Raw genomic sequence first — 15,000 nt, forward strand, 5'->3', positions numbered from 1 at the left:
GATGCAGTAATGCAGCTCTTCATCGCATTCCTCCAGCAGACGCTTTTGTCCAAGGGAGAGAACAGTCAAGCTACGAGCAATAGAGACCTAGTGTGACAATAAATACTACTTTACATAAGAAATAGAAAAAAGAAATAGAAAAAAGAAGTGCAGGAATGTAATGTTGTAAGTGCAAGTTAAGTACTAGGCGAAGTGCAAGTTTAGAAGGGAGGTGCTCTCTGAAGAGTTGGGTCTTCAAGAGCTTCTTAAAGGTAGAACACATCTTACAGTGATAACTGTGGTAAAATTAAGCTAAAGAAACTTTTTTACAAAAAAAATGCAAAAAAACACAACTTCCTATCCTCAGATTACTGTAACATGAGTACCACCCACCCCTAGCCCCACCCCCCAGTCACAGAGCTCAGAGTGAGGCCACTGACCTGCTCACTCACACACAAACACACACACACACACACACACACACACACACACACAGACACACAGTCACTCACACACACACACACACACACACACACACACACACACACACACACACACACACACACACACACACACACACACACACACACACACACACATACACACACACATACATCCCAACAGCATTTCTGAGAGGAAGTTAGGAGGTGTGAAGTGGCAGTCGCTTGCCGAGGTGTTTATCTAGATCTCATGATTAGCTTGGTACAAGGGGGGAGGGGAGAAGGAGCCGTCCAGCATAACATGAACACAGCTATGTGCCCGTGCTGTATTTCTGTACCTTAGCCTCACCAGACGTGCATAACATGAACACAGCTTTGTGCACGTTGCTCTGATGCCTTCAGGACACTGCAGCTTAGGAGGAGAAGGGAAAAAAAGGATTTTGATGGCAGTCAGGGGAGTGGAATTACAGAAAGCTTTTTAGAAGGATGTAAATGATGGAAGATGGAGAGTGAAAGGGTCTGGGTAGGGGTGTCAGAGGTAGTTGGAGGGTAAGAGCAGAGGGGTTCAGGGGTACAGGGGGTATGTGGAGTGTGTGTGTGTGTGTGTGTGTGTGTGTGTGTGTGTGTGTGTGTGTGTGTGTGTGTGTGTGTGTGTGTGAGAGTTTATCTAGGCGAATCTGCCAGCACATCAGCAGGGCCCCATGCCTTTATGGGTGTGCAAATACCTCCCCCCGACCAAACCTACTGTCTTACTCCACTCACTACTCCTTCTCTCTGCATCTCTCTCTCTCTCTCTCTCTCTCCCCCTCCCTCTATCTCCTTTTCAAGGTCTCTCTGTCTCTCAACTCTCTCTTTTTCTCTTTCTTTCTCTTTCTGTCAACGTCCCTGTCTCTGGATCATACATGCCTCACACACATACATTCAGTATACACACACATGGTCGAGGTGATTTACTACTGTTGTTTAATGCATAGGTGTACAAACACACAGTAAATGAACAGCCTCCTCCTGGTCCCAGGAGTCATTTGTGTTTTTTTTTTATCGGTCTGTTGATGCGATCACTGAGAAACAAGCTGATGCAACCTCTGGCATGGCGGACAGTGTAGTAGTTTGTGTAAATGAGGTTTAACTAGGGAGGGAGAGCCAAGCTATTTTAGATCTAGTGACAAGGCGTCAAGTTTAGACAGTCCCAGTGTGATACTAGACCACAGGTTCTTTAGATTCAGCTGAGGCTGGAAAAATGGCCTGCAATGTGTGGTCTACTTTTTTCCAGGGTTTTACAGTGTTACAGTGTTTTGTCTCCTTGAAATTTTGAATGTTATGGAATGGCATAATTTCACTCTCTCTCTTTGGTCTCTTTCGTCTCTCTCTCTTGTCTCCCTCGAGCAGCGGACGCTGACCATGCGGACGGCAGGTTGGACGTGCCCGAGATGCCCCCCAACTCTCACCCCCATCCTTACCCGCTCCCACACTCGCACCCCCTCTCCCACACCATGCTGGACCCGGCCGCACCCGGGCCACTTCCCTCGGGGCTGGGGGACAACGACCTGCTCACCTGTGGCCAGTGCCACATGACCTTCCAGCTGGGGGACATTCTGCTCTTCATCGAGCACAAGAAGAAGCAGTGCCAGGCCCTGATGGGACACCACGGCTGCTACGACAAAATGGCTGACCGCAGCGGCCGAGGAGGGGGAGGAGGAGGAGGAGCAGGAGGAGGAGGAGGAGGTGGCGGCGGCAGCCCCTCGCCACCCCACCAGCGCCCTGGGCTGCGGAAAGTGGTGGAACCGGTCGAAATTGGAATCCAGGTGACTCCTGAGGAGGAAGACGAGAGACTGCTGACGCCCCTGAAAGGAATTTGCCCCAAGCTGGAGAGCGTCCAAGCAGGTAGGTCCTCCTCACTCGCCATTCTGGGAAAGAAAAACTCCTTCTCTTTCTGTTGGTCTGACATGAAGGAGCAAGGTGGAAGGGTGATCTGCCTTCTGCAGTCAGCACAAGCAGAGATGCCCCGTTCATCTGGTCCACGCTAAACACAGCACACACGGGTCAAGGGCCCTTCTGTATGCAAACAAAGCTCCGAAGCTAAACGAGGGGGCTTCTCTCAGCTGACTCTGGTGCATCTCACAAAACTAGAATATCTCTCAATATCTAAAGTAGGAACACACACACACACACACACACACACACACACACACACACCACACACACACACACACACACACACACACACACACACACACACACACGTGGCCCAAATTCTCTACAGACATTATTACTACAACACCAGTCATGATATTACCATACACTGAATACACCTCAAAACGCCTCATTCGCATTCACAGAAGACACACATACTTACACACCAAATGCACACACCTACACACACCAAACACACTCCAAACACCAAAACACAAGGCCCCTGACGTCTAGGCAGGACTCGCAGCTTCCTGTCGTGATTGCGCACCCCCCCTACCTCCCCCCCCCCCCCCCCCCCCCCCCCCACCTTCCAGCCCTTCAGAGGGCCTGTGTTTCCTTCAGCTGATTTCATTAGGGGCGCGCACGCCACGCAGGGCCAAACACCACATTACAGACTCAAAGCTCTAAACCCCCTCAAGGACTCGGCTCGGCTAGTTGAAACAAATTGTGCAAAAACGTGACAGAGGAGTCGCCCCGCTCTCGTGGAGACAGGCAGACACTGAGCCATCTGCTTGAAAGGTGAAAAGCTCATTAAAATTCAAATACGCCACCAAAAAAAAAAATAGAAGGGGATTAAACGGAGCTAGCCTCCTATTGAATGGGGTAGAGAGGCAGTTTAGTTTAGACCAGCTTCAGGGGAAGAACTCTCACAGTTATCTTCCCAAGCAGTGTCGTGGAGTCCTTCAGAGAGAAGCCAGGGGGATCCGCGGGAATAGGACTCATAAAATAATACTCTGGGCTGGACAAAGTTACCGGGGGGAGAGGAATGGAGTGAGGTCTGGAGATGGGATGGTGAAAGGGGGGGGGGGGGGGGGGGGGTTCTGACACTGTCTCAGTCTTAATAACTCTTCTCCCTTTTCTTTTCTTCTTTGAGCTCTGCAGTCTTTATTTGTGTAGGTTACCCACGGCATTAAAGACAGTTTACTCTGCGGCACCACAATACCTCACGTGTTTGAACAGGCTTAATAATCAGCACACACACAGCTCACTTATTACATCCCCCCATGTGCTGGGTAGGACTAAGACAGTAGCAAACATTTGATTGAACAGTAACGAGACATTATTTAATGCCCCACAAACTGTGGTCCTATGCATCCTGTAAAATAGTCGATACACATTTCAGCATTGTGATGGTATTGCCTCAGAGGCCACTCAAAGGCCCAGGCATGGCTGCAGTGTACATGCAGCCTGCCGTTATGACTCTGTGGTCGCGTCCTGGTCACGTTAAACGCTACTGCTGACCATTGTGTGCAGTGGAAGCCAAGCCTTGGGAAGGGCTTGCTTGCGCTTGTCGCTGCTTATGCAAAGCCCCCGTCAGTTGCCTCTGGTCGGGAGCGTTTTTACACACGCAGAGCAAATTGAATAATTTAAATTTAGCCAATCTCGCACATGTGAGGTAATAGTCACGCTCCATTTTTGGAACCACACAAAGGAAAATTGCTATATTTTCCCACAGTTGTCTTGCTGTGATATGTGTTCCCCATTTGTTTTTAAATCAAAGGCCAGTTTTCCTATGGGTTGTGAATAACTGTGAGTGCTAACAGCTAGAAACAGAAACAAAAGAGACCTCATTCAGCTTAAGATGTCTGCCTGCCCGTGTAATCAGTCATTGCGCATATATTTGCATTCCCCAGATGCTTTTGTCACAAGACCATGCGAAACAACTACACTGAATTTTGCAAACACGTTTCATACATGCTTGATAATTACTCTGTCCACATTTACTGTAAGCTTTAAACATATTTAAATATTGTGTAAATTGACTGGGCACAAATCTCACTTTCGCGTTTTACATCACGAAACATGAAGTTCCTCCTGTTCCTCTTCCTCCTGCATTAGTTTGTGAGTGAATGTGGAGAAGAGAGGAGGATATAAAAAGCAGACACAACACATCTTCAGAAATGATTAAAACGCTTGAATGTCACCTGGTGCATTCCGCAAAGCATTCCCCGGCTGGTGTGATGTCATAATTACCTCCCAGCAAGTTGGAGAGTTCTTTTATGCAAAATCCTCCGTGGTTGTTCTGTTTTGCTCCTCTCCTAATGTGAAATAGAGAATGACACAAGAACCACTGCTGCCTCTTGAAAATAGCTGCAGAGTTGTCACCTCCAAGAGACAATCATTTTCAATACTTTTTTATTCATATTTTTTTTCTCAAACAGATCCATCTGTCAGCTTCTAGTACAGAGATAGAGAGAGAGAGAGAGAGAGAGAGTGAGAGTGTCAGCCACCACACACAAAACCAGAGAGCTAATTCTGAGCAGAATAACATTATTGTTGCCTGAACCCTGAATGGTTGCAGATCTCTCTCTCTCTCTCTCTCGATGTCTCTCTCTGTCTCTTTTTCTCTCACTGTCTCTTTCTTACTCTTTCTCTCTTTGTTATTTTTTTTTTATCTCTCCTCGCTCTCTCCGTCTCAGTCTTAGTCTGACATATGAGCTGTGTTTTGACAAGCCTTAAACTCGTCCGCTTCACTCGCACGTCACCCTCCATCACATCACCCAGCTGCGAGTGGCCTCTCGCCCATGACTGACACTGCCCAAACAGGAAGAGGCGGGACCTGTCAAACTGCTTACTTCCTGTAACAAAGAAACCTGACCGTGACAGCCATCATTAGTTCCCTTTCAGGAGGGCCTTGTATGAATTCTAGCCTTATTCCTACTATGTCTCTATTATGCATGTGCCTGTTAACAAAGGTAGCTATCTTGTTCAGGCTTTAAAGTTATTGTCACAAACAATATCTACGTGGCCATTATATACACACATAATAGCCATCAATTGTTCCTAGAGTCAGTTTATACATATAATGTGCCTAGAACTGGAAATGTAATACTGAAAGTATGAGAAAATTACTGAATTGTGTTACACCTTGAGCTCCCCCAAGGGCATTTTACAAAGATGTTAGATCTTTGAAAGTCCATATTGGCTAAAATAGAAATAGGCTCCGCACGACATGTTCACCTACTATTTCTGCCTTTGGTTATAATAATTAATAATATAATACTTTTTCTTTTTTTTCCTCTTTTTGTAGTGTATGAAAAAGTCAATGTTATCTTGGAGTATATAGGGCAGCTATTGAAGAGGAACCACTTGAGGGTTGAATTCAATATTTCTGGCTGAAATATCAGCAGGACGCAGGCTAGCTGAGCGCCACATTGTGTTGCCACTTAGCCTTCTTAGGTTTCAGTGGAATTTAATTATATTTAATGGCCCTAATTAAATAAAATATGACATTCCGCATACCCGGAGGCACAGAGAGTCACTGCTGTGGGCGAGAAAGAGAAAGAGAAAGAGAAAGAGAGAGAGAGAGAGAGAGAAAGAGAGAAAGAGAGAGAGAGCATACCAGACCCCTCAGAGAAACATCTATGCAACATCAGCAAGCACAAACAGTGTGGTACACAGACATACTGAGAAGAAAATTAAAGAAAAAGATGAGTTGTGAGCTGTCCAATTTAGGATGCCTCCTAGATACAGAATGTGTTTGTTAACTTCCTGTATCAACCATCACATGGTGATGTATAGCTGTAAGATATTGTGCGGACAGTTATGGCCTTTGCTATGTTAATGAATTGTAAAACTTCACAAATTAAATATTTGTCGCTGAAACACTACCACAAGTACACTAATGTAGACTCTTACAAAAGGAGCAAACCGTAATCTGTGTTTGTCTCACACTGTTTAGTTTCAGGACCAGGAGGTCTACACTTCTGTCACCCGCTGCCAATGCTTTTGTGTGTATTTGTGTATGTGTGTGTGTGTGTGTGTGTGTGTGTGTGTGTGTGTGTATGTGTGTGTGTGTGTGTGTGTGTGTGTTTGTGTGTGTGTGTGTGTGTGTGTGTATGTGTTTTATGTGTGTGTGAGTGTGCGCCTGTATATCCCAGCACAGGCGTCTGGCTTGTGTTGAAAGGTTTACACGGCTAACAAGTGCATCTGTGGGGAGTCATCTCTGACCCCTGTCTGGCCACAGCGGCCTGCTGAATTTTTCATGAGGCGTGTTACTTTTATAAAGATATTTACCTCAAACACACTCTCCAGCACAGCTGTTCTCTCCTTTACGCTCTCTCCTTCATTCTCTCTCCCCTTCACTCTCCCTCTCTCCTTGGCTCTCTCTCTCTTTCTCTCCTTCATTCTCTCTCCTTCACTTTCTCTCTCTCCTTCACTCTACCTCTCTCCTTTACTCTCTCTCTCCCTCTCTTCTTCATACACTCTTTCTCTCCCCCTCTCTCTGTGACATCTTGCCAGAGCACCTCTCATCCTTTTCATCTTCCCAGATATTTGAAGACACCGGAACACGTCTGGCCCAAATCTGGCCCACAATCAGCCGCCATGTGTGTGCGCTCACGCGAGCGCGTGTGTGCGCGTGTGTGCACGTGTGTGTGTGTGTGTGTGTGTGTGTGTGTGTGTGATCTCCCCAGGCCAGCTCACATCTCTCACCTCACCTCTCCTCCTCTTCACATTAAGGTTCCCAGATACGGCTGGGTTCCGGCGTAGATCTGGCCAACCTCAGGGCCTTTTCCACTCCACAGGCAGCTGCTATCTGCAGGGCTGCATCTCCTCTTTACTGATGCACTTGTAGGCCCGTGCAGGGATCTGGGTTTCACCTCAGCGCAGGCGCAAAGCTAAATCGTTTTCTTTATTTTTCAAAAAAGCAACCATGTAACAACCATTTATTTGAATGTCAGCCATCTGCACCTTTATATATCAAGAAAGGCTTCAACTGTTGGTCTCCCTCTGTGTTCAAATGTGCATGTTTTAAAAGTGAGATATGAACAGATTTTTTTCACCTAATTCTTGTGTGTATATGTCACCTGTTTACACGCTGTGGTACAGAGCAAATTCCATTCATCCATATCACATTCAGTTATTCCATTCATGTTTGTAAAGAAAGCTTTGAAAGCTGCTGTGTTTTAAGTGGAACACGGTGAAATACTGTTTTGTTTGACATTGTCATTGCTTCGCTTTACACATATCCTAAAACCAGTGTTTGAAAGATAAACGTTTCCCCTAAAAATAACAAAAATGACAACTCTGACATTCATACCTAGATTATAAAGCATAACGCCATGAAGGCTGAGTTCATCTCTCAGCAGCATATTAACTTGTACTCATGATTATAACACATAAGATATAAAAGAGAAACTCACAATTATAACACCTAAGATATATAAAAAACCCTCATGATTATAACACATAAGATATAAAAGAGAAACTCATGATTATAACACATAAAACATAAAAGAGAAATTCATGTTAGTAACACATAAGGGATAAAAGAACTCCTGACTCGATCCTGTGAGTGTCCCCTCCCCACTGCTGATTGGGCAGTTCTAAAATGATTGCCGGGGACCCCAGCCTCGCTGGCCTCGCTGTAAGGCTGCAAAGCGCCTGGCCAATCTGACTTCCTGTTGGCGAGGCCCACTCTCCGCTCTCTGCTTACCTGCGTTTGAGCTCCTGCCCAGAAAGATTTGCTCTCCTTCTCCAGATGCCAGCTCCGGCTGCCAGGCACATCGTCAACTGTTGCATGAGATGTTTTCACACCAAAAAAAAAGGGGAGAGAGAGAGAGAGAGAGAGAAGAGAGAGAGAGAGAGAGAGAGAGAGAGAGAGAGAGAGAGAGAGAGAGAGAGAGAGGGAGAGAGAGAGAGAGAGAGAGAGGGAATAAGCGCTGCTTACAGCAAATGTAGTCAGACCTGAGACATGGGCTCTGCTATAATACAACGGCTGTGTGGTTTGTGTTTTACACAAATACTGTCTCTTGTTCACACAAAGATGTGCACATATATGCACACACACACACACCCACATACACACACATACACTAATGCATATGGACATCAAACACACATTTGCACTCAAAACACTCACTCACGCCTGCACATACTCCATACATACACACACACACACACACACACACACACACACACACACACAGTCACTCACGTACGGTCGTGTCTCAGAAAACATCTTAATCGAGAGTAAATGTTTCGACTGCGGACCCCGACAAACTCCCTGCAAGGGCTCTTCAATAAGTAATGACACATGCCAGGCAGTGAAATATTGAGAGCATGTTTTGGTAATACTGCACACATGCTTTATATTTTTCTCAATTAAAATTCACAAAGGCCTGGTTGGTTGGAGGTGGGGTGGGGTGGGGGGGTGCAGAGAGGCATGTGTGTGTGCCAGAATCGATGTGTGGAGATTATGTGTGTGAGGTGAAGGTGCGTTTGATTTAATGTGCTGTTTTAGAGCGATTACTCCTGCCGGTGAGCTTGTGTTTTTGTTGTTTCAATAAAGCCAGGAGAGGCTGGCTAGAGAGGCCCGGTTTGAAGTGGTAATTGCTCACTTTTGTCTTGTTCACACCCCTTTGCACACACACACACACTCACACACACACACACACACACGCACTCTCTCTCTTTGCTTTTGCACAGTGCTGTTGGCAAGGTTCTGACGAGAATTCTGTTTGGTCCACCCCCACCTCCGGTTCCAGCCCTAACACACCTTGTGTTTCGAAAATCAAATGTCACCGTATGCGGCAGCGGCAGACCCGATGCATATTTAACACAGCTGAATGGGAGCCAGACAGGTTTGCATGTGTGAGGAGCTAGCCTGTGTGCTCTCCTCTCACTGCATCAGCTGCCGCTTGGAGGCCTTTCCTTCCCTGGTAGAATCTCCTGTCTGCTCCAAGCTTGAATGTAAACCTCGTTCTTATCAGAACCGTACCGTCGGCTTCCCTTTGGATCTCTGTGTCCAGGAGCTGTACGCTTTAACTGTGTGTGTGTGGGTGGCTGGGGGGTGTGTGTGTCCATCTAGTCCTCTCCGTTTCAAGGTGGCAAAGCATACGTCTGCATTGTGTGTGTGTGTGTGTGTGTGTGTCTGTGTGTGTGTTTGTTCGCTGCCTCGCAGCCATTGTTTTGCCTAATATGTAATCAAGCTTCAAAAAGCTATCCCTAAACTATGCGTCTCTTTCATCTGTCTCTCTGGCAAGAGGGGGCGGGCGTGTGCAGCGTGCTCGGTGCAGCGTGCTCGGTGCAGAGCGGCGCGGCGTGCCGTAAGCTCACAGAACGTGTAAACATGCCATGTGCTGCCTGTTTCAAGTGACGCCTGGACTAATCGGCGGTGGATGGCTCAGCCAGGGCTTTTGTGGTGGACGTGCTAAGAGATTCTCCTGCACTGGTTCGGTTAGATGTCCCAGACGCGTCGCTTTAGAGGGAGCCTTTCGATGAGGCTACCTCTGTGTCTACACTGTAGTTAATCTAGTAGTTTGGAATTCAGGAAACTGCTACCTTTACTTGGGGTTTTGAAATAGGTTCCAAATCCTCTCTTTTGGGCTATGTCCAGGCACAGAAAAAGAGAAAGAGAGAAAGAGAAAAAAGCCATCACCATTAATAGACCATAAAATGGAAAAGCTGCATCTATGTACTTCTTAGCATCTTCAAATCCTTTTTCAGATTTTTGCCTCGTTGCTTTTTCTCCAGTTAATCACTTTGCACTCATTTAAATATTAAAATTTTCTTTAATCATCAAAGGCACTGAGCTTCATGCATATTCATATCCTGAACCCCCCCCGCGCTTCTCCCGTATTACAGGTTCATTACCTCGCTCTAAAGCCAAACACTCATTACCAGGAGCCAGCTTTTTAATTGCTGACGCCCGGCCATCATCGCCTTAGCACCAAGATTAAAGTTTCCATGATCCGAGAATGGAAAAAAGGAAGAAGAATTTCTCAGGTTTAAAATAACTGAACATACTTGTTATATATTCTCTCTGCTGTGAAATGTGGAAGGATAAGGAAAGAGAGAGAGAGAGAGAGAGAGAGAGAGAGAGAGAGAGAGAGAGAGAGAGAGAGAGAGAGAGAGAGAGAGAGAGAGAGAGAGAGAGTTGTGTACAAGGGAAGGGATAGGAAAACCTGTTCTTTGGCTGCGGCTCTGAATATTTGTCAAGAGGCTTGACGAAAGTTGCATTTGCATAATGACTTTGTAGTTCTGCATTAATAAAATTTGCATATGAAGCCGTGTTAATTACTCCTGATCAGGCTTTTTTGCATTCATGCATGGTAATTTTCTGCGACTTGCGAGAATTGATGTCCTGGCGTCAGGACTGTGATTGGTGTTGGTGGTGGCTGAGGAGCGTAGGGGGGGTGTGTGTGGGGAAGGATGGATGTGTGTGTGTGTGTGTGTGTGTGTGTGTTTGTGTGTGTGTGTCTCTGTGTGTGTGTGTCTGTGTGTTTCAAGGAGAGAGGGGGGTCAGAGAGAGATGAAGAGTGGAGGAGGTGGGGTCGGATGTTGCTGGGTGAAGGAGAAGATGGCTGGTGGTGTGTGTGTCTGTGTGAACTTCTTTATTTCATGTACGGCTCATTGCATTTTAAACACTTATTTGCCTTAGAAATAAAAGGATATTTCGGTGAAAATCTGCAACATCACACCATAGATGAAAATCATTTGCATGATTCACACTGTATTCAACATGGAGGAGTTTATTGCTGTTTGTTTGCCTCTAGTAACCACAACTTCTTGGCAGTAATCATCACTTAAAGAGACATTCTGTAAATTCACTTTCCTTTATTGTTTTTTTATGATGATAAAAAACGAAATATTATTCACATCCAGTATATAATCAATGTATTAGCTCTGAAAGTATTGCTATGAAAAACCTGGTTACGATATTCAGTAAATATTCTTTGTAGATTGATTTCTACACCTCAAGAGCGAGTGTTTGAGCTGCTGGAAACAGCCCTGTTGAGCTCAAGTATTCTCTTATGGAATTTTGGCCCCTCACTTGTGGTTTTGGCAAAAGCTTCACACAGCAGTGTGTGTGTTTGTGTCCAAGATCAAGACCGTGTGTGTGAGGGAGAGAGAGAGAAAGAAAGAGAGAGAGAGACAGTGTGTATGTTGTGTGTGTGTGTTTGTGTGTGTGTGTGTGTGTGTGTGTGTGTGTGTGTGTGTGTGTGTGTGTGTGTGTGTGTAAGATCAAGACTGTGTGTGTGTGTGTGAGCGAGAGGGCTAGAGAGAAACAGTGTGTAGCATGCCTGTATATATTTGTATTAGTCCTAGCATGAGCTGTAAAGTTTTTTGTACAGTTGGTTTTTCTCGTCATTTTTAATACAACAGCAGAATTAAACACAGAAGTTTTACCGGCGGGGAGACACTGGGGCCCGTTCCAAAACAAAGAGATTGTAGAACCGACAGCCGTGCGGCACATGACCAACACTGTGTAGCAGGCAGGGTTTGACAGCTTTTGGCGAAACTTCAAAATTGAGATTTCAGGTTTTTTTTTGTTGTCTGAGTGCTTATTTGTATCATCACAGTTGTCAGGGTCACACCAAAGACATTCTTAAGCAGTAGCAGTTTTTGTTGTGCGTGTGGAAAGGACTTCATGTTTTGCATGTTTTTGATATTGAAATGGCTGAAAAGCTCTGGCGACTCTGGCATGAAGGAAATAGGCGCCAGCACTGTTCTGAACTGCTGGCTTATCACCTGCTAGACAGAGGTTTTTTAACAGGGCAGGGAAAATTATACTGCATTATCGCTGTGACAATAGAGTGCATGCTAATTCCCAAATAGATCTTCTTTCATCAGTGTGTGCCAGTAGGTCACAGTATATCATCTTCCCTCTGGCTAACTGCAACACTATTTGTTTGTAAATGTATACTTTAGGAGCACAGAGTTAATGTTTGTCTTCCTCTCCCCTCTCTCTCTCTTTCTCTCTCTCTCCATCCCTCCCTCTCTCTCTCTCTCTCTCTCTCTCTCTCTCTCGATGTGTGTGTGGTGTCAGATCGTACAGAGAAATGAGAGTAATGAAAGGTTGGACACACATGACTGAGATGCTGAGGGATTGCAAGCTTTCTCCCAGCCACACACACACACACACACACACTGACACACACACACACACACACACACACTCACACACACACTCAAACACACACGTGGTCCTGGTGATTTTTTTGTCTTTGTAGGCAGGGTCCAACATGGCCACTCCTGCTTGGTTGCTGAACAGTCTCTCGCAGTGAACAATCTGTCTTCGCAGACCTACTTCGCCGAATACCCACACCTCACCCATTTATGCAGTAATTTTCGGTTTCCGTGTAAGCTATTAGGACTTTTTGTCTAGCTATTACTGGTTTATGTCCCCAAAGAAAAGCGTTCCTAGGCTTAATTAATATGCATATGTTTTTGTGCAAACATGGAATTAATGAGGGTATTTTTAGTATGTACTGTTGCAAGTAGACTGTTTGATCCAAAGGGTTCAATGCTAAAAAAATGTGTCAGAGGTGTTGTACTGAGACACGTTCTTTTTGTGGTAGTCACGTGGTAGCGTGACTTAATTTTCCAACTACATTAACCAATGTGTGTATGCCTTACATGAGCAGTGGGGTTAATAAGAAAGTTTTGAAGACGCTGGCGACACGCACACACACACAGCTGGTCCCCCAGACCCAGTCCAGCCGTCAGCACAGCTAGACTCGGAGCCAACCACCTCACCTTCCAACTATGCCACCCTGGCATTAAGGAATTTTAAACTTAAGTTTTAAGGTACAGCTCCTAAATCCTATTCAAATCTCCAAAAGTGAAGACTGGATTCCCCCCCCCCCCCCCGAAATGACACAATCATTTGATATTTTTTGCCCGAATAGGCTCACCCCCCCCCCACGTCTCCTCCTGGCGTTTTCTCTGCCGCATCTTAAAAGGCCCTGCTTACAGCGACATTCACATGTAAAAGAAGCTTCGTGTTTGGCTCCTGTGCGTCGTCACAGTGGCTGCATCTAACTGACAGTGTTTGTTTTTTCGCGAGCGAAAGCAGCCCCCATGAAGATTTGAATTTGTAAAGCGGGGGAAGCGGGCGAGTGCCGTACTGCGTTAACTGTGCGACTCTGCTCTGCTACGAGCTTTTGGAGAGGTAATGTGAATCGTAAGCCCCCCCGGGCCCGCGAGGTCTAAGCAGGCCCAGATCGGAGCTGTGGCATGTGCGTAGCGGCAAAGCGGCTTTGACGGAAATGGATCGGCGCGAACAATGGCTCTACAGAGAGACGGATGCGCTGGACAGGATGGGATTACCAGGTTAGCGCAGGTTCGCCCCGCAGCCACTGCCGAGTTCAGGCCGGGCTTTCGGCGCCGCGGAGCGTGTCGGAGGGAATTACGCCCATCTCACTCCCTAAATCCGGACCGTCTCACGACGAGGCCCCTTCAAACACAGAGTGTTTCCTCCACAAAAGGGCTGTTGCGTGTTGAGCGGAGGAGAAATCACCACTTAACAAAAGCTAATTTTTCACTCTGTTAGCTGGGAGGATTAAGGGCCAGTGGTGGAATAATGCAAACTTTGTGATGGTTTGGTAGTGCTGCTGGCGTGTGCTGGCTGAGAATGGAGGTGTGTGTGTGTGTGTGTGTGTGTGTGTGTGTGTGGGGGGGGGGGGGTTGGGTGCTGTAAAGGAAGGAGTTAAAGAGCAATTACAAGCTTGAGAGTGGCTGTATGTCACTGACGAACATGCATAGCACACGCAGAGTCATCGAGTAGGACCACTGCACTATGAAGATTGCATGGAGGCAGCAGTGGTGGTAGGAATGTGTGTGTGTGTGTGTGTGTGTGTGTGTGTGTGTGTGTGTGTGTGTGTGTGTGTGTGGGTACACACATGAGGGCGGCAGGCTTGACGAATGCGTGCTGATCCCCTTGTTTAGGGGGTTTTAAGTCTGCCCAATTTCACATGCTAGCGCTCGGCAACCGAGAGCCAGGCGTGCAGCGGCTGCAGAGAGACAGAGATGCCTCGCCACACTTAAAGCCGTGACGCAGCCTGCAATATTGATATTTGTCATCCTTGGTTCTCCCTTGCCCCCCTCCAACCACCCCCCCCTCTCTGTCTCTCCCACTCACTCTCCCTCTCTCCATTTGTCTTGTCCCCCATGTCTCGCCCTTCTCCCCTCCCCTCCCCTTCTGTCCCCTCCCCTCCCTCTCTTTTTGAAAACACTCTGCATGTAAAGGAGCAGGGAGTCAGAGCCGCGTGGAAATGGCAGCCCTATAATCATGCTTCTCTTCAGTAATTGCTCTCGTCTGCGGGGTTGGGAGAATGTGCTCTATCAAAGCTTGGGGCTGGGGCTGGAGCTGGGGTTGGGGCTGGGGTTGGGGCTGGGGAGTTCTGGGGGCTGGCATGGCTGTCTCGGCTCCCGTGGGAGAGGAGACACAACGCAAAGAACCCCATTTTTGTACCCTTTCCCGTAGCTAGCACTAACGCTAACACACAGCATTAGCATGTGGCCCGTTGTGGTGACCGACATCACTCTCAGGCTTTTGTAAGGCTGTGATAATTTATTGTTTTATTTTTTATTTATATTTTTGTTATTCATTCTCCCCTGTCATGGAGGAATGTCCCACTCACATTGTGTTATTTTTCTATTT

General features: G+C 46.6%; 1 protein-coding gene across 1 annotated transcript in view; it reads left to right on the forward strand.

The window, feature by feature from the left end:
- bcl11ba (BCL11 transcription factor B a) overlaps positions 1–15,000 on the forward strand; it is a gene marked incomplete at both ends in the record, with an annotated part of 48,790 nt that overhangs the window by 12,262 nt on the left and 21,528 nt on the right. Inside the window, one exon of the mRNA XM_080850671.1 lies at positions 1,809–2,303. Coding sequence (XP_080706797.1) covers positions 1,809–2,303 — 495 coding nt within the window. The remainder of the gene's footprint in view (positions 1–1,808; positions 2,304–15,000) is intronic.

This window comes from Sprattus sprattus, assembly GCF_963457725.1.
Source record: "Sprattus sprattus genome assembly, chromosome: 13".
Taxonomy (NCBI): domain Eukaryota; kingdom Metazoa; phylum Chordata; class Actinopteri; order Clupeiformes; family Clupeidae; genus Sprattus; species Sprattus sprattus.